Source organism: Tripterygium wilfordii, chromosome 9 (genome assembly GCF_013401445.1).
Source record: "Tripterygium wilfordii isolate XIE 37 chromosome 9, ASM1340144v1, whole genome shotgun sequence".
Classification (NCBI taxonomy): domain Eukaryota; kingdom Viridiplantae; phylum Streptophyta; class Magnoliopsida; order Celastrales; family Celastraceae; genus Tripterygium; species Tripterygium wilfordii.
The window spans coordinates 4,520,837-4,543,685 of NC_052240.1; the positions used below are offsets into that span (position 1 = coordinate 4,520,837).

The following is a 22,849-nucleotide window of genomic DNA, read 5'->3' on the forward strand; positions in this document are numbered from 1 at the left end:
AATTAAGTGGCTCGAATGTCAAAAATAACAGTTATTAGTGGGGACATTTTTATCTTTTCTAAAAAAATTAAAATTACTAAATCTGGCCTGGCGGGCCCATTATGGCCACAACTCATAATTCCGACTCAGCACGAGATATCTGATTACATGTACAGAACGGGTAATTCCAATATTCCATGTATGGCGAGTAGGTTTCAAAAGGCGGTTTGCCCAGCCAGCGCAGAAACAACAAACCCAGTTGTACTTGTAATCAATGAATTTCCAACTCCGTCTTTATTTCAAGAAATGCATGCAGGCTCAGCTGCTCTTCCTCTCTGTAACCGCCCATTGTATTCCTTCTATGTAACTCACTCACCCAAACAAAATTGCTGGGTTTTTGGGGTTCTTTCTTTCTTTCTTCTTCCTTGATCAATGGAGAACAAGAGGGCTCTGACCCAGCAGCTCATTGGCATGATCGATTTCATGGAGCAACAGGTACTAAATGATGTGTCTCTTTGAGTTTCTGTTTCACTCGTGAGGGTTTTGTTTTTATCCAATCAGCTTTGAAAGATATGAAATCGGCGATTTTTAAGATGTAGGAGTATGTTGTTATAATGGGTGTTTATTAGTTATGCTTTGATTCTGCTTTCGCAGGTTTTTTCAGCATCTGTTTCGTTTTAACCTGTAACTGGACTAAGCTCGGGAGTTTTTGTTTTGTTCATCTGCTTTGAAAGTTTTGAAATTTCGGTGGTTTTTTACTTGCACAAGTATGTTTTGATAATGGGTGTTGGTCAGTTTTGATTTGATTCAGCTCAAACTGGTTTGAGATTGCATGGGATTGTTAAATCACATCGTTTTGCTTTTGTAATTTTTGCTGTTGAATTGAACTGTTAGTCGCAGCTAATTTTGTTGGTTGTTATGATGAATTTACTTCTTTATCAGCTGCTTCTTTGTTTTTATTATTTTTTTGAACTGAAGTTTGGAAGATGATATTTTGATCTTGATTTTCTAAATGTTATTGCTCATGAGTCAATAAACAAGAGTTGTTCCTTCACCCTTGACTTTTTCTCCTTTCAGGGTTTAATGGATCATCGCTTTCGATTTGCATATTCGCTTAAAGAAGGCAATGGAGTTTCCTTTTTTGCAGACTTGGTCTATAACTTTGGCACCGAGTCTCAGGATACCTTGAGAGATCTTTCTTCATTGTTGTATATCTCGGTCTTGATAAATATATTGGTGTTTTAATTTATCTATATGGTTTTCTTAATGTATTACTATGGCGAGTTGTGTTTGATTTTGATTTGTCTCTAGGTCTCAAGTTGTCGTGAACTACGAAGACATTAAAGTACTCTGTATGAAAATCAAAGGAGCCTCGGCAGGGTAATATAAGTCAAGTAGCCATGCATTGTTTTGAGAACTTGAATCACATTAATCAAGTATAGAAATAAAAAGGAATATGCATTACTATGACATGACCATTGAAAGATTCCTAATCGACATATGCCTTTTTGGCATATGGTGATCCTGCCAAATGACTGGAGACTAATCATTTCAGATTCTTTTTACTTTCCTAATAGAATTTTTTTTAGACTTCAAAGTCAAACATAGATTTTTGGAACTTATTGACGTTGTCTTTTTCACTTCTTGCTTAGTTCATTTAATCTTTTGCATGATGTGGCCAACTTCTATATCTTTCATTCTTTTGCATATGCATAACTAACAGCAGCCATTTAGGATCTTGAGAGAAGTCATCCTTCTGCTTTCACATTGTTTGAATTGAATGCTCATTCCTGGTATTAGATTATCATTTTGTCACCAGGGTATGGAATTATGAATTTGTTTTCGAGTATAACCATTTATTTTCATTCTATGCATTTGAAAGTTTTAAGCTGAGTTTAAAAAAGGCAAGAATGTTACGTCGAAACCAACTTGACTTGAATATTTGAATATAGTTATACTTATAGTAACCTCTCTTGGAGGATATCAGGATATTGTGAGTTAGATGATGGAAATGGTTCATCTCAATTTTTGCCACGCTTAAGTTTAGGATACTTTGACTATTTGCATCCCAGCCGATCCACCCTGATGTCATGCTTAAGCTTTCCCGGAATCGGATTCTCATTATTGATCGTGATGATGTTTTTAACTTACTCTTTTGCTTGATGTGGTCTGCAGTATTGGTGCTCATCGCATGGCGGATGCATGTGGTCAACTTCGACTGGCTATTGACAGTCAATCCAGGGAACAGTAAGTAGTTGTGTTCTTTTTGCCAGCTTTATTCTATTTCGTTTGTTTTTATTTTACAGTAATTTTAATATTTGTCTTTGTAATGAAAACCTGCTGTGAAGTTGCATACAATTCTTTTAACTTTCAGAAAGTAAGAAGCGTGATCCAATTATTTTTTGTGGCACAAAACATGTTTTTACCCAATAAACAAACTAAAACTCCCTGACTGCGTTCTATTGTGCAGCGCAAATTTTGATGCTGCATCATCTCTAAGAATGGGGCAGATCAAGGGAGGGGGTACATGGATGTTGTAGTTTAATTTCCTGCTTGACTCTGTCAATGAGTGGGATTACATATATTCAGAGCTAGAGACGTGTATGGGAGATTATTTTTTAATAACTGTTGTGAGCTCTTGTTTAATGTGTTATTTTAGAGAAGAGTGCCACCTGTCTTTCAATCACCTCACTAGTGGCAGTTTCACTTTAACTTGAAGTTAATAGTAACTAGTTATCAAAGGAATGCTAAATTATTTGAATCCTATTTAGAAGCTCACCTGTTATGATCTGTCACAAATATTGTGCTGTATATGGTAGCATGCATCCAAATTTTATCTGCAGTTTATCTCTGATTGAATGACGTTCAAAACATTCACTTTTGGATAGGAAAGTGTCAATGGTCCTAGTTGTTCTTAGAAACTTGTTGTTGATCAAACTGATGAAGTCTTGTTATATTGGGTTATTCATCACTGGGTTTAAATCACTTGTATGAGTATTTTCATTAAGTCTTTTTTTTTAATATGAGATGATAATCATCATTGTATTAGAAACGATAGGCCGACAGAAGAATAGATTTACACTCAGTTATAGGCAAATATGTTACTTAACATATGGGAATATTTTTAAGTATCACATAAATGTTTTCTTGGAAACTTTACTTGCTCAACCAAGTGAGACTAACCACAACCTCTGGAGCCCACACTAATATTTCTGGAGCAGCATTCCAGTTTTTCTGTTCCGTTCTGGTTTTTTTTTTCTTTTTCAAAACTTTCCTTGTTAGGTATGCAGTCAGCGCTTTTGTTAATAGGCCTTTCACTGTAAATTTTCTTATAGGTGTAAGTCATCGGTCGCTGAAATAATGACGGAGTATCTGAATCTGCATCCCAAGCTGGAAACCATTCTGCAGGTAATTCGAACTACAAGTTCTGGAGTTCATGGCACTGTCATGCATTACTTGCGGTCATAATTGAATCTTGCAATCTCTTAAACAGTTAAACTACTGCTGCTTAGCATTTTTTATGATAGTGAATTGTACGGAATCTGATTAGTCTCAACACAAGATTGGCTTGGGAAATTTTTTTGTGGACTAATGGAGTTTTTTGGGTGTTCTTAAATTTTTACGTGTTTGTAAAGTGTAAGATTACTAGAACTGGTCAGGCCTGCCTCATGCCAGGCTTTTGAGTAGGGATACAGCTTGAAGCCTGATCTTTAACTTAGATAACAATTTCCGGGCCTGCTCACTAAATAAAAAGCCTAATTTTACAGTTATAAAACAGTTAAAATATCAAAAAATAGCGACAGCAATACAGGGCAGTGAACTGGATTCACTTAGTGAACAAATTCTAAAGTATGATTTAAACAATCTTTTCTTTTGAAAACAGTTAATGCTGTAGATGTAGACAATTGCTAAGAACAATAGAATATGTATATTCTTAACCAATCGATCATCTCAGTAGTTTTCATTCTATAAACCCACCCCCCCCCTCCTTTTAGAGATGTAGATATGGTGGATGTCAATATTCTCCATTAAAAAGGTGTCCTTCCCTTTCCCTTCAAGTCCCGTAATCCTCAAGAAGATAGGAAAATTTATGGAACGATGTTTTGAAAGTTAAATCCACCATTTTGTGGGTAGGTGTGTCACATTGTCAGGTATCTTTTTTCTGTTTTATGCAGAATCTGTTCTGTGTATCTTGTGCACTTTATATCTGGTTTAAGAGATCCTCTCAGATTCTTTGTAGCTTGAATGACCCTTTTTGTCAACAATCGTTGTAACTTGTAAGCTTTCCATTCCATTTCAGCAACTAAAGATTTGCTAATATTGAATAATTTGAGATCTGACAAAGCTACTAAATGAGTATGACATCATGTTATTTAGAATGTATACAAATAAACATTCCTTGTTTGTTCGTTCTTGGATTTGTTCAATTTCGTGTGGATAATTTTCAGACCCCTAATGAACTTTGCAACACGTTCTCATTGTTGTCACTGAAACCTATAGTGATTGTTCTTTCTAGAATTTTTTCCTCGTATATAAGATAGACGATTTTTAGACCCTTCCAAATCAGTAATTCTTTCCTAGCATCGACAGTCCCCGTTCTTGCACCTTCACCCTTTGGGTCCTTATATGAGAAAGAACGTGATCAAGTCTTGCTTTTATTTTCATACTTATTCTTATTCTTGTACTTATACAATTTGAAACTTTGTTTAATAAATGACCACCTTGTTTTTAACATTCATTAATGCTGCTGGCATCTTTTTTGGTGCAGCTGGAACGGAGGATCATCAGCAGTCGACCATGAGATCCATTATAGGCGCAGGAAAATATGCTTTCTGTTAGTTGTAGCGTAAATAGCGTTTCTTCAGAATTCAAATTCCTGTTTCTCTTGTTGAGTGTGTTCATCAAAACTTTCTCCCTTGTGGTATATGAACCCACATGACCTGTCCTCTTTGATCGTTTATGCAGACTGATTTCTCTTTTCAAAAGAATGCAGCTTGATAGAGTTACTTTCATTGTCCGTGCTTTCCCTATGACTTGTTTATTCCATGTAAAAAGGGAGAGTTTGAACCAGCATCAAGTACCTGTGGAACATGCCATGTTCTGCTTTAGAGAAAGATGTTGGTTCTTCCTCCTAATGTTCTCTGCACAATTTGATCCATCTATATGGTTTGGTTTTATCCATGTCAGTTGAAAATAAAACCTATATTTCAAGGTTTACTGACATGGTTATATCCAGACCAAATTGCAGGGAGTGCTAACTATTCTGAAACACTTCTGGTTATTATTTCTACCAAATGACAGTTCATGTCTTCAAAGGGCACAAAATACTCTGTTTACTGGTCTTCAAATAACAATGCATGTCTTCACATGTCAATTAAGTTCAGTCCAGAGAGACAGAAACATGATGCAGCAATGGATTTCCACCAAAACAAATTTTCAGCAAAACATTGTGAGTAGATTACCAACCGCAGATATATAGCTTCTATTACTGGGAACCATCCACTTTACAGCCCCAAATAGGCATCCAGGGTAATACTTTCAACATAAGTGAGCAGAATCTTTCAAGAAAGCTAGAACTCTTAATAGAGATTAACAGCACCAGAAGCAACAGACATACCTATTTGATAACAAACACAGACACATAACATTCACCACAAATTATTGGATCTTACATCAAATTAAAAAGAGCCATATTATTCATAGTTTTTGTAACAAGCTATAACCCCCCTATCAGAACGCCCATTTCAGAGCACATCGCATTATGCAGCAGCTACAGTTTCTGCAGGCTTTTCTTTGGTGGCATCGGGGGCACCTTCCTGCTCCCAGAAGGATGTCTTCTTCCCAGACTTGGACACGGTCTGGAAAACTACATCTGGCTGCACGTTGCCTTTCACTGTCACTTTTTGTTCCTTCAGATTAATGTCATATGACTCTACCCCTGAAGATAAATATCAAGCACGACAATGATCATCGTCAATAACGATCTTCCTAATGGCAACAATTGGTAGTGCAATAAATAACTGTAATCTACAATGCCAACCAAAAAACAGCTTGCCGAACTTTGTAGATCGATATATGAACAACTCAACAACGATAATTAATTGTCATTTTAGCAAATATTCCATCTGCAGTATAATGACAAGTATGCAAATCTTGAAGGTTGCAAAAGCCAGTGAATGCTAGAGTCACTATACATAATAACCAGGCATGCCAAATTCCAACTCTCCAATATCAAACTATAACACAAATGATCACATATACTATAATGTTGCAGGGCTATATAATTTGAGCCTAGAGGAACAACAGATTTAAAGAACAACAAAACTGAACAATTATAAACTAGTAAATTGATGACATGCACAAAGATATTAAAATTGATGTAGAAATGCACATTCAAGCATTTCAATGTTCTGAGTTTTACATACAGAAATGACAACTATCAGGTGCATTCAGAAAGTAAGGGAGACTAAAAAAAAACATGCAAGGTAAACAACAAACCTTCCAACTTTCCGAGAACCCTCTTGACAGCCCCAACACAGCCTTCACAGGACATGGCAACCTTGAGCTCAACAGTCTGCAATCAAACAAAATTGAATGTCTGAGTGAATATCCCATAGGAAGCAATGAACATAAAAATTTTCCAAATCATCAACAAATGATTACCACTCTAGCAAAATCATCAACCATAAAATGAAACAAGGGAAGATGCATATGAAACTGTAAATATGGAAATTAACAAAGACAATATTGAACCCAAAGAAGCCACTGGTTAGTCTCTACTACTAAGGAGGGGGGGGGGGGGGGGGTTCTACAGCTTCAGAGGCAACAAAATACAGAATAAAAGGAATCACTAGCAGAATCTTACACACAAAACACAAGGGAAAAAAATCATAAGTCTCAAATGAATTTCCCTTCCACCTTTGATTGTTCAAAAAAAAGGACAGATTTTGAACGATCTTCAATTCTAAGATTGAATCTTGAGAAACCCCCAATAAGCCAAAAGCCTAAATTCGATCAATAGACTTTCTGTTGATTCACGGAATCAAGAAACAAAACCCCAAAAGTAAAAAAAAAAAACCACACACTGTTGAAACCCTAATTCCAATAACAATTGTAAAGAAAGGATAGCGTAGAGAGATCATATACCTGAGACATAGCTTTGGATTCGTAAACAACAGAGGATAAATCAGAATTCTGTGTTGATATGGTTGGTTTTGCTTCTTCTTCTTTCAACGGTGGAGCGAAGGACTTTATTATGGGCAGGATGGGTAGGGTCAATGGTCTACGGGTCCCACAACCTTCACAATAACCGTAACGCAGGGGGAAAAAAACAGAAAAAAGCAAAACACGCGTGAAAAGATGTTCCAGTGCGTGCTGACCCAGACTCGTAACGAATTTCTAAGACGACCAATGAACGAAACGCTACGTTGGTTTTCCACGTGGAAACAATTGGTTGGGTAGGTCAACCAACGGAACATCTTTATGGGGCTGGCCCACAAAAGACACCAACCAAGATAGATATTTGGGAGCGGTTGGATTCCTACGTGGAATAGTACACTACACGATCGTAGCTTTGCAGTACCAAAAGTACAAAAGGGCCTTTTAATGGGCCGCATAGCTTTTAAAGTTGTTTTTCTCATTTGAGCCCACTAAGTGGCAAGTCGGAGAATTAAAGCCCATAAACTTTTAGTACAAATATTTAAGTTGAATGACTAAAATAAATTATATATTTAACTTAAAAAAGACCATGTTAGAGAACTATATACAAATAGGTCTATAACTAGATAACATAATATGGATAAACTCCTACCCTAACGATTATGAGGGAATATTCCCTTTTAGAAGGTAGTACGTTTGATTCTTACCGAATACATAAATAAAATTACCACATTTTTTGCCAAACACGCGTTGTTTGCATGCCATTGTGCAAGTATGAGTTTATCTAGTGAACACAAAAAATATAATAATTGCGAGTTTTATGTAATTTTTTTAAAAAAGGTAGCCTAATATTTTATGATTTTGTATGTATATTATTCCAAATGCGATATGTAACCAGGTATGCGCGGATGTGAAATGAACAAAACAAACATTCTCTATCATCCTAGTCATTATGAACATAACTTATTAAAAATATTGATCAATGATGTAACAAACTAAAGAAGTTGTTAATGCATCAAAATCTTAAATTTTTATAATATTGATTATTGAGAGAGTAAGTAAACCAATCTCATGGTAGTTGGCTTTAATTTTTCAATTTATAGTTTCTTTTAAAGCACATACAACATCAAACATCTGTTTTGAAACGGGGGTGGGGGATTCGTACTCTAGTCACCAGGGTAATACATATCATTCTTACTACTCAAATTAGTGGCTCGGGTGTCATCAAAACGTCTTTTTAACTCTAAAGATCACCATTTTTTTATTTTATGTTTGGTTTAAATTGTGTCACCTTCTAATTGTAATTTGGCACGCCAAGAAAGCGATTGGTTATAATCGTCAACTCATTTACGTTGATGAATATAACACATACAATCTTCTTTTAGAAAACAACTCATTATCACATGCTATGCAAAAAATTTAACTACAATAAAGCAAGTTAAAAAATATATATATTAAAAATTAGTATATGCAATGATGCAGTATGAGTATGAGCCAACAATCTATATGTATGAGGATTCTTGTAAGTAACGGAACTACATGTCCATAATGTGTCCATAATTAGGTGATATGGGGAAAATGTGTGGACCATAACTAAGTGGTGGTATGGGAAAAAGTGTGAGGATCATTTAGAGTTAGCATGTTACCTAAATTATGAACAATTATGGACACCAAAATTATGAACATATATCATAATATGGTTTCGAAATCAAGTCTAGCCCGACCTAGGCCATTTATAAATTTATAAATGAAACAAAGCCCAGTCCACAACTTTGGTTGGAATTGTTCAAGTCCACCAACGAACTAGGCCCCATAGGCCGTAACACAGGATCATATTTAAACAAAGGAAAAATTCCAGGCTGATACCGCTTGTGAAACTTTTGGACACTTAAGTCTAGTTCAAAAAACTTTATCCCTCTAAAATACCATTGATATGCTAATTACTTTCTTAGCATTGTCTTCTTCCTCCCACAACACCTACACTTATCTTCTCTTTTTCTGTTTCTCTTCTCTGTTCTTACTGTTGCTCGTTGGTATTCAACCTAAACTGAAGCTCACATCACCACGAACATACTCCGTCCTTCCACCACCACCAATGGCCGTCGATTTGGCAGAAAAAAGATCAGAAAGCGGAGACCACCGCAAGACAAAACCTCAAATCTGACTGATTTCAACGAAGGTTCGCTATACCACTACTACCGTTAGACTCCCCTCACTAAGACATACGATGCCTAACCAAATACGGCCCAAAACGGCCACTGGATATGACTGTTTAAAATAGTAACATTGGTAGACCAATGTTTACTGTTTCAAAACAGTAACATTGCTATGGGAAAAGTGCTTTGGCCACTTTGTCTTGTATGCCTTATGTATTCTTGAGTAGCACTCCGTTTTCAAGTTGTCAAAGATTAATTTATCACTGTGAGTACTTCACTTTTATATATTTTTAATTAATCTTTAATTTTATTTTTCTTTATATAATCACCTAGCTAGCTAATTGTTCATGAATTAAAGGTATACGTGTACAACTGCCTGATTCATCTACGGCTCGTGAATACGATCCTCAAATGTACAAAGGTATCTGAATTCTGAACCATAACTGATAAATTAACTCTTAGTTATGTCTCTCCATAAGTAGGAGTTTTATCAAAACCTGGCCCGTGAATCGACCCACGAGAATGAATTTAGGAAGATCAATTTTTACGTTATATGTGTTTTAAAATTATATATCACTTTTGTTGATTTGTTTCATGTTGCATGTAGAACCAAGACAACCTATGGCGGGAATTATGCGTTTCTTCGAATTTATTGGTATCTATATATATATATATCGACAAGATCTTCCTTCTTCTTTTTTTCTCCTTCTTCAAATAATGCTTTGATTTCTTCTTTTTATTCTTCCACTTCATCGTAATACATTCTTCTCCATTTTCCGCTTGGTTAATTTGGCAACCTAGAATCAAGCAAATTTATGAGAAGAAGTTGATCCATGTTCGAGCTCGGAAAGCTTTAGACTAGGAAGCACAGACACGGACACTCTGACATGGCAATTTCAAAATTTACAAGACACGGACACAACAAGGACACACATACATAAATAAATAAATAAATAATATATATATATATATATATATATATATATATATATAAGAAATAACATAAACAAATATTTTTCTACTCTCACTTTCACTTGATATGTGAACCCCAACAAGTAACAACTATTTAAGGTAGTGCAACTCTTTTTCATTTGATTCAGATAACACTATTAATTGCAAAAAAGTGTTTTGAATAAAAATCATTTATGGGTTCTCTTCAAGATAACAAAAGCATGTAATGGATTACAACTACTAACTCTGTATGCTCTTGAAATTAGTGTCTTAAAATTAAATCTAGGTATGTTAGTATAGTATAATTTTTGTATACTTCCATTTGAGGGTGGTGTTGATAAGGAAGATTTCATACTTGTGATTCAAACCTTACAGACTTTGTGTAACTTGTATATTGTCTATTGCCGTGTCCATCTTCAAAAAATTTAAGAAAAAACAAGACACAGCTTGGACACGTGTTCGAGGCGTGTCCTAGAAGTGTTGGTGTCCGACACGGACACGTCGCCTTTTAAGAGTGTCCATGCTTCCTAGGTTTTAGACTACATATTTAAAGAACCAACTTCTCCCTTAGATGCGGAACAACATGAAGAAATAACCAATTCACTGTTTAAAGCAGTAGAGAATGGGATCACAGAGGTGGTTGTTCAGATAATTCAAGCATATTTTGACATGCTGTGGAAGAGGACTAAGATAGACCAGAAAGACATATTTCATTATGCGATTAGCACGCGCCAAGAGACAGTTTTTAGCCTTGTATATGGTCTTGATGCAAGGAGGGTTCTACTCATCACAAGATATGATAAGCACCTGATGCAATGCGGAAGCTAGAACACTTGAATTCGTTCACGACGAAATCAAGATCTTGGAATTCTCCAATAACAATTGAGAAAATCTCAAGGAATTTTATTAATAAACTAAACGAATGAATTACAAACGTTTATGAGATTATTTATAGACTGAAAAAACAATCAAACCCTAATTGGACTCCTAATTAAACTAGAATTGGAAAATTGGAAACATAAAACGTGTAGGAAATTTAATTAACTCCGTTGGACTACAAAACGAAGCCTTTTTGATCTCCTTCCAAATCTCAAATGGGGTAAACTCCTTTTAGACCTTCAAAATCAGTCCTCGGAAACATATTATAATAAGGAAACACACAAGGGAATCAAAAGTTATGGACGGTTAAAGTTGGGAACTGAAACTTTAATTCCCAAAAACAGCAACTTCAATTCCGATTTGGCTTCCTCCGAACACGTTCCAACTTCTCAAGGAACTTTTCCGTGGACCGTTCTATGTTAGCACCATAATAGTATGTTGCATATAGCGGGGTGTCTGGCACCTCGCACCTGACTTGATGATATATCCGGTGCAGCTTTACAGTTGCAGAGAGAATTACAATGGTTTGAGGTCATTGTTTCTTGTCACTACTCTTTAGATTAAAATAGAGTAATAAACAGGTAGTGGATTCATTTTTTAAGAATCTAATAACATTCATTAATGCAGGAGCTTGAGAGGGGTTATGACTCCTACGACTAAACTGAAGAAAAACTTGGATGGCGATACACCTAAGCAAGTGTTCACTAAGAACCACAAGGACCTGGTGATTGAGGGGGATAAATGGATGAAGGAATGTGCTACTTCTTGTACAATTGCAGGTAGTCTTATTATTACCATCATGTTTGCTGCAGCATTCACTGTCCCAGGTGGCACCAATGGAGATACAGGCTTACCATTATTCCGACACAGAACATCATTCATGGTTAATTTATGTAGTCTCTGATGCAGCAGCTTTATTCACTTCATCGACTTCAGTGTTAGTGTTTCTTGGCATGCTCACATCACGATATTCGGAAAGAGATTTCCTAAAGTCTCTGCCTAAAAAACTCATGTTTGGCCTGTTCACCCTTTTCTGCTCAATTACAGCCATGATGATCACCTTCTGTGCTGCTCTTATTATCATGCTCGAAGGAGAAATATCGGTGATGATTCCAATTATTGCGTTTGCCGGTTTCACCGTGTCAGTTTTTGTAGCTTTACAGTTTCCACTCTTCATTGACATTTTGAGTTCCACATATGGATCAATCTTCGATCGAAAAATGAAGCCTTGGCTGTGTGAGTGATCATCCTTGTTAAATTAATATATGCACATTGTAGAAAAGTCTAGAATAGAAAGTCGTGAATAAAAAGTCAGATAGGCTTATGTCGGTGGACAAAGCAAAGGAGAGGCTTGAGAATTATGAAGAAAGTTCTACAAAGGTGTTATTGTAAATGGAGAAAAGACTATATTATAATATTCTAAGTTGGTGGATGGAGCTTTATAAATAAAGGAGATTCTAAGCTAACAATAAAGGAGTTTCTAAGCTAACAAATGATATATGAAAAATGATTTCATCAATACCGAGACAATATTATATCAAATTGTTTTTTTATGTTACAGAATCGGTTCAAGTGCACTAGAGTTATTGCATGTGTAACCGATGTCTATATTATATCTATTCCAAACAGATACCGATGCGGGTCATATTTGGTGAAAATCTATAAGGGTGAAGTTGTATTTTGTCTACATATTGTGTTTTATAGTAACCAATGCTAATGGTCTTATGCTCTATAGCTTCAGAAGAATTTTTATTTTGTTTTTGGAAGTGTTGTTATGGACAAATGATTCTATTGGAGCTTTCTTTCTTGTTAGACTAGTTGTTGGACTTCTTATTGTAGTGTATTGGCTCTATACGTTCTACCGGAGCTTGTTTTGTGGTTTCAAAGGTTTGCATTTTGCAACATTTTGATTAGATATAACATTCTTGCAGTATATTTTTTAATGTGATTTCAGGGACAAATCAATTATTTTTTTTTATTAGTTAAGGGACGAAAAGTACCACATCTTATAGTTTAGGGACATAAAGTTGAGGTTATTCAAAATTTGTCGACACGTAAGAATATTTTGATATGCCACGTATGATTTTTCCGATCACTTTCTCACTTGAAGTACGAAATAAATACTTTCTAATAGTTGAGACATGAAATTGATAAGAAAAAAAAGTTTAAGAACGAAAATGAAAACCACGCATATAGTTGAGTGATGAAAAATTATAATTTATGAAAATAAATAATAATAATAATGTAAGGACATGATTTATCAAATGCATTAACAAAATTAACAGCAACATTCAATTGTGCAAAATTAGTTAAAGACCTCAACTAGGAATGTTTTGAACAGAGAGGAGAAGAGGAAGGAACACGACAAGGAATTTCATTACTATTGTGAAGGACAGATTATTCTTGGTGCCTACCTTCATTCAATGATAGAATGTGCACTTTAATTTGTAGGAAATAGATTGTTCAATAACAGTTTGTTATTCCACACACGATCATGTACAATCAAATAGCATATATATATAATGTGTTTATCATCAAAATCAATACAGTATCTACATCCAACATGTATAAACTGAAGTTCCCCTTTGAGCCATTACGCATGCAGTAGTGATCGATGATCGATAGTTGGTGGAGATTTTCATTTGGAACCATACCCAACTATATGGACTACACAATTCACGACAGCTGCAGGTGTTTTGCCCATAAAAATTATCTTGCGCTCCTACCTGCTGCTGCAGCACCGCCAGCAGCGTCATAATCTTAACCACACACAGTGTGACTGTGTGATGCAGCCGGCATGCATGCTACTGTGTGAGATAGACGATATGGCCTTACATTATTTGGAGGAGTTGGATCGCACCAAGGGTACCAGGTGGGCTAGAAGTGGCTGATGCCCTTTTACATTCATCTTTTACATTTACTTATTTATTTATTTACTTATTTAGTCTTTTGTTTGATTTCAAATAAGGGCTTCCTGTGTGGAGTCTATTTAAGTATCTTGTTAGGGTTGTAAGACTAATTATTATTATTACGTTGAATTATTTGATAGCCACTCTTGAGCAAGAGTTGGTTCCCATATACCTATCTTGTTGAATAGTATAGGTTTGTGGAAGAGTTGATTCATCTTTGTGTGTCTGACTTTTTTGTTGGGATATTAGAATGGAGCCTGTTTTTGTGCGCGGTGACCCGGCTTGATGACCCAACCAAGATTGTTGTGAATCTTGTCGAGCATCTATTGAACGCCTGTTGAGCATCTATTGAGCGCTTGTTGTTGCCCATTCTAGACATGTCTACGTTTGAGCGTCTGTTGAGCAATTGGGGTCGAGCGGCTATTGAGCACAGGTCGAACAACTGTTGATCGTAATTTTTGCGGATTTTATTGTAATTTTCAGCCCAGCTGATTAAGTAGGGTTAGGGTATATAATTGTGATTGTAACCCTACAGTCGTAAGAAAAAAAAAATACTCTCTTGTATTTTGTCTCTGAAATAGTGAAAACTCTCCGCAACTCTAAAGACGTAGACATAATTGGCCGAACCTTATAAATCTTGTTGTCGTGTTGTTTCGATTTCTATTTTCACTTATTCTCTGTGTGTTGATACCCGTTCCCCAACAGACTTTCTGCGCAAGTAATATGCACTGCATCACTGTGACCACATCATTCGCCCTATTCTTCATTGTCGTCATCTCTTTGCGTATGTGGTTCTATTTTGGTACACTTCATTAGGGCAGTAGGATTTATCTCTTCTTCATTGTCTTTATCTCTTCGTGTTTGTGGTTATGTATACACACACCGCAAGAATAACCAAGAGATTAATGGATTAAGTAAGTGATAAGGTTTTTTTTTTTTTTTAAAAAAATAAAAATAAAGTTGGTGATAACTTTACATATTGTGGGTGGTTATGGGTCACATATTAAATCTTTATGGGGTCCACTTATTGAAAGATATGTAACTGATGATGTAGGACAATATTTAGTAATTTTCTTTAATTAGAAGAGAGTTTAATATCTAGCCAATCGATCCGTACTTTCATATCACGTCAATCACCTAGACACACAGTTGCCTAACTCAGGTTACTGTTGCAGGGTTGATTTCTTTTTGGAAAATGCATCATTCTCAAAAAATATGACCCCAAAAGATCATCTATTAATGTGAAGTGTTGGATATTAAATGAATCGTATATATATTTTTAATCAATGATTAATTTAATATCACGTAAATTTGAGGGGGTTTTTGGGATCATTGAATATGTATCACTACTTTGTTATACTCCTTTTTGTTTTAAATAATGTTTGAGACCCTCAAAAAATGATCTCCTAAAAACCCTCATTTAATGTAGAGTGTTGGATGTGAAGTGAGCCCTACATAAGTGTTTTTAATTAATGACTATTTTATTGTCACATAGATTTGAGAGTCTCTAACATTGTTCTTTTTTTTATTGACAAATAATTATTTGTGGCGTCATCGTTGATATCATCATTGACCTTGACTTGAGTACCTTACGGACCCCACCAACAATTCATTGGGTCCGAACATGTCTAGGCTTGTCGGAGAACCGGGTTCAGACCCGGATCCAAACCAAAACTTAACTAGTTATATAAAAACGTTGAACCCAAATATTCAATTAGGATCCAAACATGACTACCCGAATGTCCAATTAGATCCGAACCCGACTAATCGCTTTTGGCAACACCATATATTTTGGCCATAGGAACTGCAACGAAGGAGGGTAAGATGATCATAAAGTTTCATATTCAGAAATTAAAGAAAATAGTGGAAAGTTGTACACGGTACTCATAATTATAAGCATTTTAGGTATTTGTATATCCGTCCCAGTTGGGTTGACATATTTATTTATTTATTAAGTTCTTGAATTTTCATTGTACCAATTGTACATGTATGTAATTACATGTCCTGTTTAATAAATAAATGAAGGGCAAAAAAAAAAAAGCTTTGTTTTTTTACTGAATCTCTCCTCATGGTCAATATACAAAAATGGTTCTTTTTGTGCATTTATATATCTATATAAGTATTTTTTAAAGGGTTTTTATCTATAAGAACAAAACTTAAAAGTTGTATTCCAACAAGGACAATATAAAAAACTTCGTGAAATCAAGAACAGTAGACAATCACTTGAGTTGCCAAAAAAACTTCGTGAAATCACGGTCACTATTTGAAAAAGGAGCTAGATTCGGCCAATACGGCGAACGCCGGCTACCATCAACACCTCTAATCAACTCCACAGATCAAGGCGCATCACTTTTAAGGTTTTATTGCTTTTTCGAAACTTTTTTTCCATTTGAAATCGGATTTGAATCTGCAGATATTATATTTGTTTTGTATATGTCAATATTATATATGTTGTGTATCTGTCAATATTCTTCTAAAATCGAATATGAATATGTAGATATTATTTCTGTTTTGGATCTGTTATGATATGTTATCGATTTTGGTCCTTTTGGAACTTCAAACAGATAACATTTTATTAAGGACATATAACATTTAACAAGACAGATAACATTATGACAGATATCAAATTAATCGAAACAGATAACATATCACCTGCAGTGCAGATCTCTCATCAGAACCAAAAAACCACAAAAATCACCACAGAAATTGTCAAAAATAATGAAGTGATGATAAATCGAAGGAAAACAACAAGATCTATAAGTCTCGTGGTGAGTATGAGTAGATCTAGTTCGAACACAACAAAAATCCGATTGAAAAATCACTAAAAAATGTCATAGAACTCTCAAATAAGCCATAAGAGACGGAGGCGAAGCTTCCGGCAGAGGAGACGAAGCTTCTGGCAGCGAAGATCCAAGATGAATCATGTGTAGGAGGCATGTGCCATGTTTGAGGATGAAGATAAGAGTATTTTAGATAATAAAACCATATGTTTTCACTTTTTGTTCTTCTTGGAATATTAGTTCAAACTATATATGAACTTTATGGAATAAGACTTTTAAGAGTGTCCTTATTGGAACAAAACTTTCCAATGAGAGACTTATCCTTAATTTTCCCTTTGCATAATTGCATGTGTGTGGGGTTTCCTCCATGGTTCTTACCAAACGAAATTTGATGATAATAATTAAAGGATACATATGCAAAACACATGGTAATTTAAAGCCCTCTACCTAGCTAATTATATAATAACTTTCTTTGTCAATAGTCACCCATGCACGACATTTGAGCCACTAGTTGTAGTGGTAAAGATGGTTCGAATCTTCATCTCCACCGTTTCCAAAAAAGAAAAAAATCACCCATACACGAGAACATGACCAAAAGACTCCCCTCCCGAATTTGATGAGTATACACACCATAGATTATTACGTCTTCTTGTTACTCGATCGACGATCGTTTTATATATCACATCTAAGGTTGTTTGGACAAATTTAATTTCGGTAGTAAAGATTTAAAAAAAAAAACACACACACACACCATAGATTAAACACGTGATCATTGATTAAAGCCTCTTATCTATTTATCGACCATTGATTACTACAATTCTTGTCATAATATATGTACGTATTTAGTACTTGTTGTCATTTACATGTATTTAGTACTTGTTGTCATTATATGTGTGTGGAGTATGATCGTTGGAGAAGGTGCGAGACTCCAAGAATATAGCTTTCAGCAGACTAAGGCTATGGTGTGATTGTGATTTACAACTTGCTACCCAGTACTTGATAGGTGGAGAAAAACCGAACCCCATAAAAATCATATTAATTGTAATTGGTTTTGTTAGTGCAAAGTCAAGGCTAAGACACTATTGAAAAAGAAATTAGCGTTAGTGAATGAAATCTACCATTAAAATCATAAATCATAAATATATATATATAATGTAGGACAAAATCTTTTTTAAAAAAAAAGAAAAAAGAATGTAGGAGAAAATTTACATTATTTATTTAATTATTTGAAATCATTATTATTGTGTTTACTAAATATTTTTTTAGTTAATAAAATTCTAGTAAAATCTTCTCAAAAAAAAAAAAAAAAGGAATGTAGGAAAAAATTTACATTATTTATTTAATTATTTGAAATCATTATTATTGTGTTTACAAAATATTTTTTTAGTTAATAAAAATTCTAGTCACTATCTTCTCAAAAATAAAATAAAATAAAAGAACGTAGTAAAAAATTTACATTATTTATTTAATTATTTGAAATCATTATTATTGTGTTACTAAATTTTTTTTAGTTAATAAAAATTCTAGTCAAATTAATATTTATAATTTTATTCCTAGTATTTTTTGTTAATTTTGTATTCTATTAGTCCTTCAGTTTTATTATTTATAGAACTATAGTCATTTTCAACAAAAAAATTAATGACAAATAAATATAATTCTTTAGATTTCTCTCAATTTTATTTATAGATTCTAAGGTTTCTTGATAGATCATATTAATTTAGTGGTCAACTAACTAATTGATACTTAGTTGCGTATTGTATTCAATTGGTATCAGAGAAAGACTTTCCAGCCTCTCAAGACAACTAAAGAGGAAGAAATCCTAAAATTGTAAGATGAGGGGTAAATGATTTTTGAGAGGTGTTAGAGGAGATCTAAGATATGCCTCTTGTTATTATGTGTATGGAGTATGATCGTTGGAGAAGGTGAGACTCCAAGAATCTAGCTTTCATCAGACTGAGATATGGTGTGAGACCCAATTCAACTACGTAGCAGGAAGGACCTTCGATTATGATTTTTTTGTCTTAGGTAAGAACTTGCTACACAGTGCTTGACAGCTGGAGGAAAACCAAACCATACATTACTGTTGTTAGTACAAAGTAAAGGCTAAGATAGTGTTGTTCCTTATTTCAAATCAATTTTATTTTGACAAAGAAATTATTGCCACTGATTGACGTCTACCATTCAATTCCATAAGCACCTTAAAAACTCTAGCCGTCCCTCTCTCAACTTCTAGGACCTTATTTTTTCAAGGTAAGGAGAGGAGGACAGCTACGAGCCTTTTGCATTTCCTCCTCCTCCCCTTATCTACCATTCATTCGTATAGATGTGTTTGGGTTTGCAAATTCTTCAATTGCTAATGTGATATTGGGTCCCACGTATTTAAAATCAATCGCAAAAACATAGGTATATATTATAAGTGCGTAATTTAGATGCTCATTGAAGAATTACACTATATATATATATATATATATCTCGGAGAGTCCATAGCCAATACCCACCTCGTGGAAAACTAAACACTTTGCATTGCTGTGAGTGGTTCATTTGCTCACTTTTTTAACTGTTTATATTTGTTAAAGTAATATAACTTAATTAGATTATGTTTATAATAGCTTCTAAGATGTTCAAAGTTTTGGGATATAATTATACTGTGTATTTTTTTTTTTTAATGTAGGAATTGTGTTTTTGACAGATAGAAAGAGTCCAGAATGGCAACCAGAGTTGTTCCGAGCACCTGGATAGTTCCGGAACTTCTTAGAAAAGATAACTATGAAGAATGTGTTGGACAAAGATTTTATTCTAGGGTATAAAGAACACTGTCTATTCCATCTGCAACAGATCCAAGTTGTACTGTGATCTCAGTGATTGCTTCGTGCAATTTATCTGGGTCATGAGTACTTGCTTGTCTGCCCCATGACATATATCGAACACCTTGTATGGCATACCTTGAAACCATAAGTTGCCTTTTGTAGTCTTGAACTTTGTCGGTTGCTTTTTTAAGTCTCCTTTTGGTTTCCCTCAAAGCTTCTTGTAGAGATTCGATAGTTTTCTGGGGATCGTCCTCGTATACGTCTTCCCTTATAGGGGAAAGGTTGAATCTGGGATCACCTCCACCTTCTTCTTCTTTAGAAGTAGAACCTTCATCAGTTCTAGACCTTTTTACAGGTGGAGAGTTAGGAGTATCCATCCTTGAAGATTTCTTGAGAAAGATATTGGTTTATGATGATTCTTACTTTTGAATATTTATACGAATGGAATATGAAGAGATTGTTGGACCAAGACTTAGTGTCTAGTCAACATTGTGTTTTTGATGATTGTGTATGATTGTATACTAAAATGTGTGTGAGCATGCTTGACTTGAACATATCCTAAAATGCTAGAAAACATGCTTAAATGGTTATTTGGTTAATTGTTTAATATCTTAATTGTGCATATACAAATGAAGGCTTATGCATATCTCTATGTGAATATGGTATCTATATATTTTTGAGATAGTGCTGGAAATTAAGTTTTGAAAATAAATATACATGAACTAAGTTAGAGCATTAATTTTCCAATTATCATATCTTAACCAACTTAGGTCGAAATGACTTGAAACTTGAACCACATGCACATGAAGGCTTAATATATGTTCTAGGACTATAATCATAAGAAATTAAGTGCATCACATATATATTTGGTCATATGCTTAAATTCCGTCAAAACTAGGTTTTACCTAATTTTGTGCATATGTGTTCTTTGTGAACGTGGTGAACCAAATGAACTCCGATTTAAATGAAATTTCGTGTGCATCTTAGTTTCATCACTATGAACATATTTGATTTAGTAAAGTTTAAGAGAAAAGGTCATTTACACTGAGTTTGCAAAATGACTTTGAATTTACACTTAGAATTTATCGGTTTCACTATTAGTGATCAAATTGCTTGGTTGAGTGACCAAACGATTTCCGATTGTTATGAAATTTTACATGGACATTCTAATACATATAAAATGATTTATCATGCAGTAATATGAATTTTATGGGTTTTTTTTTTCTAATGTAATTAACCTATGCACTCTATATGAAGCTCTTTGAGCTTACATGCAATTGGGGAGTTCTACCTCCTATTTCCTTGTAGGTTAATCATCATTGTGGTCTCATATGACTCAGAATTCAGTATGCTCAAGTGAACTGAAGTCCGGTTTTCGAGTATGAGCTTGGATCTCTAGAAAACCAAGAAAAACCTATGTTCATCAACCTTCCACTAAGGCATTTTGATTGATGATTGGAACTAGCCTTAGGGCTGTATAATATGGATATATTGGTGCTGCCAAATTCAGAGTTTGAAGTCAAGATTGGAGGGACATGTTTGGTCATGTGAAGGATCTCTTATCTTCATCAAACAAGATCTTGCACATGCTTCCTTTATTGAGGTCAATGATAAGATTTTTGTGAGAAGAAAATTGATGAAGCTAAAGGACAAATGCAATGGTTGAAATTTGTAAGAGATGAGAAAGTATATTTTGCAACTAGACAAGACTTAGATTATGAAGATATTCTTGAAGACTACAAGCTCCAACGGTACACTAATCTATGGCCGAGATTGAATTGTTTTGAATTATGAATGGATCAGATTACAACAAGACTTGAAGGGTTAAGATGACCATTTAAAAGGTGAATCCAATGGTTGTGCATAAGACCATATTCTTGCTTGCAATTTTTGACTTAGAAGAAGATCTTACTTGATTTTTGGAGTCAAAGATGGTTGCAAGTTGCTACACATTTTGTAGGAAATCATTGGAGATACCAAGGCCAAGATTTGGTGGAAGTTTGATCAAATGGTCAAAGATGACAAAATTGTTGGAGATACCAAGGTCAAGATTTGGTGCAAGTTTAATCAAATTGTCAAAAATGGCTGCAAGTGCACATGACAACTCAAATCTTGGAAAGCTAGACTTGGAAAATAATGCAAGTGCAACGGCTACATATTGTAAGGTCAAGATTTAATGATCTATTCATTCAATGGCCAAGATTTGCACATGTAATTGAAGGTCGAGATTTGAAGATAGAAAAAGATCCAATGGTGCAAATCACAAGAGCTTGATAAATTATAAAGAGGGGTTCTTCCTCATTCCAACTTGGAGAAGCCAAAATTATATTGAAGAAATTCTTGCTCTCAAAGCTTTCAAGCTAGTTTGTGCCATTGAATCCAAGCTTCTACCCAAGCCACTCTAAAGGCTTCCTCACTATTTTGCTTTTGCAAAGAGGGAGTGCTTCTCATTTGGCTTCTTATTTTCAGATTCGAAAATCCTCATTATTCTTCATTTTCTATCCAACCCGTGAGGTGATATTGTGATTCTTGAGTGTTCCTCAACCCTATTTGCTTAGTGCAAACCTTGAGTGAACCATTTATACCGAACACTTGTAAAAGTCCCTTCATTGGGCAAAAACCTTGTTGAGGTTGAGTTTAAGGGAGTGCTTGAAACCCTTGGTTGTAAAGTTTGAAGATTGTCTTGAAATCTTCAGTTTTAAGGGTGACCTAAAAACCCTTGTGAGTTTTGTGGAGCTCTTGAGAAAACCACATTCTTAGTGGAGGTTGAAAAATCCTAGGTTGGTGAACCTAGATAGTAGATGTAGGAGAAGAGTCTCCGAACTACTATAAATTGTTGTGTGAACTTTCTTGATTGCATTGCTTGCTTGTTGATTGATTAAGTGTTTTGATTGCAGAATTTTCTGAACCACTAGTCTGTCCGTGCACTGTTCACATAGCTAAACTTTGAATTTTAATCTGAATTTTTGATATAGTATTCATTAGGGTGTTGTGATACTGCATACCAAATTTCATTGAATTCTGACTTGATTTGCTAGGTGAAATTTGAGTTGTAAAATCTGTGCGCAGTGTGTTGTTTAAAAAAATCTGTTTTTGCAATTTCTTGATTATTTGATAATTGATCATTCACCATATTGTATCACATCTTGCATTGAAATGAATATTGATTAAGATAATCATTAGAGTCCAAATTTGTGTGCTAATTGTTAATTGACATTGATTTCCTTTTA

General features: G+C 34.7%; 3 protein-coding genes across 3 annotated transcripts; 2 read left to right on the forward strand and 1 right to left on the reverse strand.

The window, feature by feature from the left end:
• The first annotated feature begins 150 nt into the window (after positions 1-150).
• Positions 151-4,991, forward strand: LOC120006410. Its single transcript, XM_038856437.1, has 6 exons — positions 151-474; positions 1,057-1,187; positions 1,291-1,359; positions 2,155-2,226; positions 3,315-3,387; positions 4,748-4,991. Exons 1-6 carry the CDS (start codon positions 412-414, stop codon positions 4,778-4,780), a joined length of 441 nt encoding a protein of 146 aa, XP_038712365.1. The 5' UTR covers positions 151-411; the 3' UTR covers positions 4,781-4,991.
• A 442-nt stretch (positions 4,992-5,433) lies between these two features.
• On the reverse strand, positions 5,434-7,254 carry LOC120006412 (copper transport protein ATX1-like). The gene is made up of 3 exons (XM_038856438.1): positions 7,126-7,254; positions 6,478-6,553; positions 5,434-5,917 (listed from the first exon to the last, which is right to left on the reverse strand). The coding sequence occupies exons 1-3, from the start codon at positions 7,132-7,134 to the stop codon at positions 5,739-5,741; spliced, it is 264 nt and encodes an 87-aa protein (XP_038712366.1). The 5' UTR covers positions 7,135-7,254; the 3' UTR covers positions 5,434-5,738.
• A 4,512-nt stretch (positions 7,255-11,766) lies between these two features.
• Positions 11,767-12,367, forward strand: LOC120005926. Its single transcript, XM_038855811.1, has 2 exons — positions 11,767-11,902; positions 12,021-12,367. Exons 1-2 carry the CDS (start codon positions 11,767-11,769, stop codon positions 12,365-12,367), a joined length of 483 nt encoding a protein of 160 aa, XP_038711739.1.
• Positions 12,368-22,849: the final 10,482 nt, after the last annotated feature.

Bases quoted from the DNA above. Each gene is read 5' to 3' on its own strand.
- LOC120006410 (XM_038856437.1), top strand. From the start codon at position 412: ATGGAGAACAAGAGGGCTCTGACCCAGCAGCTCATTGGCATGATCGAT. The intron at 1,188-1,290 runs GTATATCTCGGT...ATTTGTCTCTAG, and splicing joins AGAGATCTTTCTTCATTGTT to GTCTCAAGTTGTCGTGAACT. The intron at 1,360-2,154 runs GTAATATAAGTC...TGTGGTCTGCAG, and splicing joins ATCAAAGGAGCCTCGGCAGG to TATTGGTGCTCATCGCATGG.
- LOC120006412 (XM_038856438.1), bottom strand. The intron at 5,918-6,477 runs GTTTGTTGTTTA...ATTTATCTTCAG, and splicing joins GGTTCTCGGAAAGTTGGAAG to GGGTAGAGTCATATGACATT.
- LOC120005926 (XM_038855811.1), top strand. From the start codon at position 11,767: ATGACTCCTACGACTAAACTGAAGAAAAACTTGGATGGCGATACACCT. The intron at 11,903-12,020 runs GTAGTCTTATTA...TAATTTATGTAG, and splicing joins TACTTCTTGTACAATTGCAG to TCTCTGATGCAGCAGCTTTA.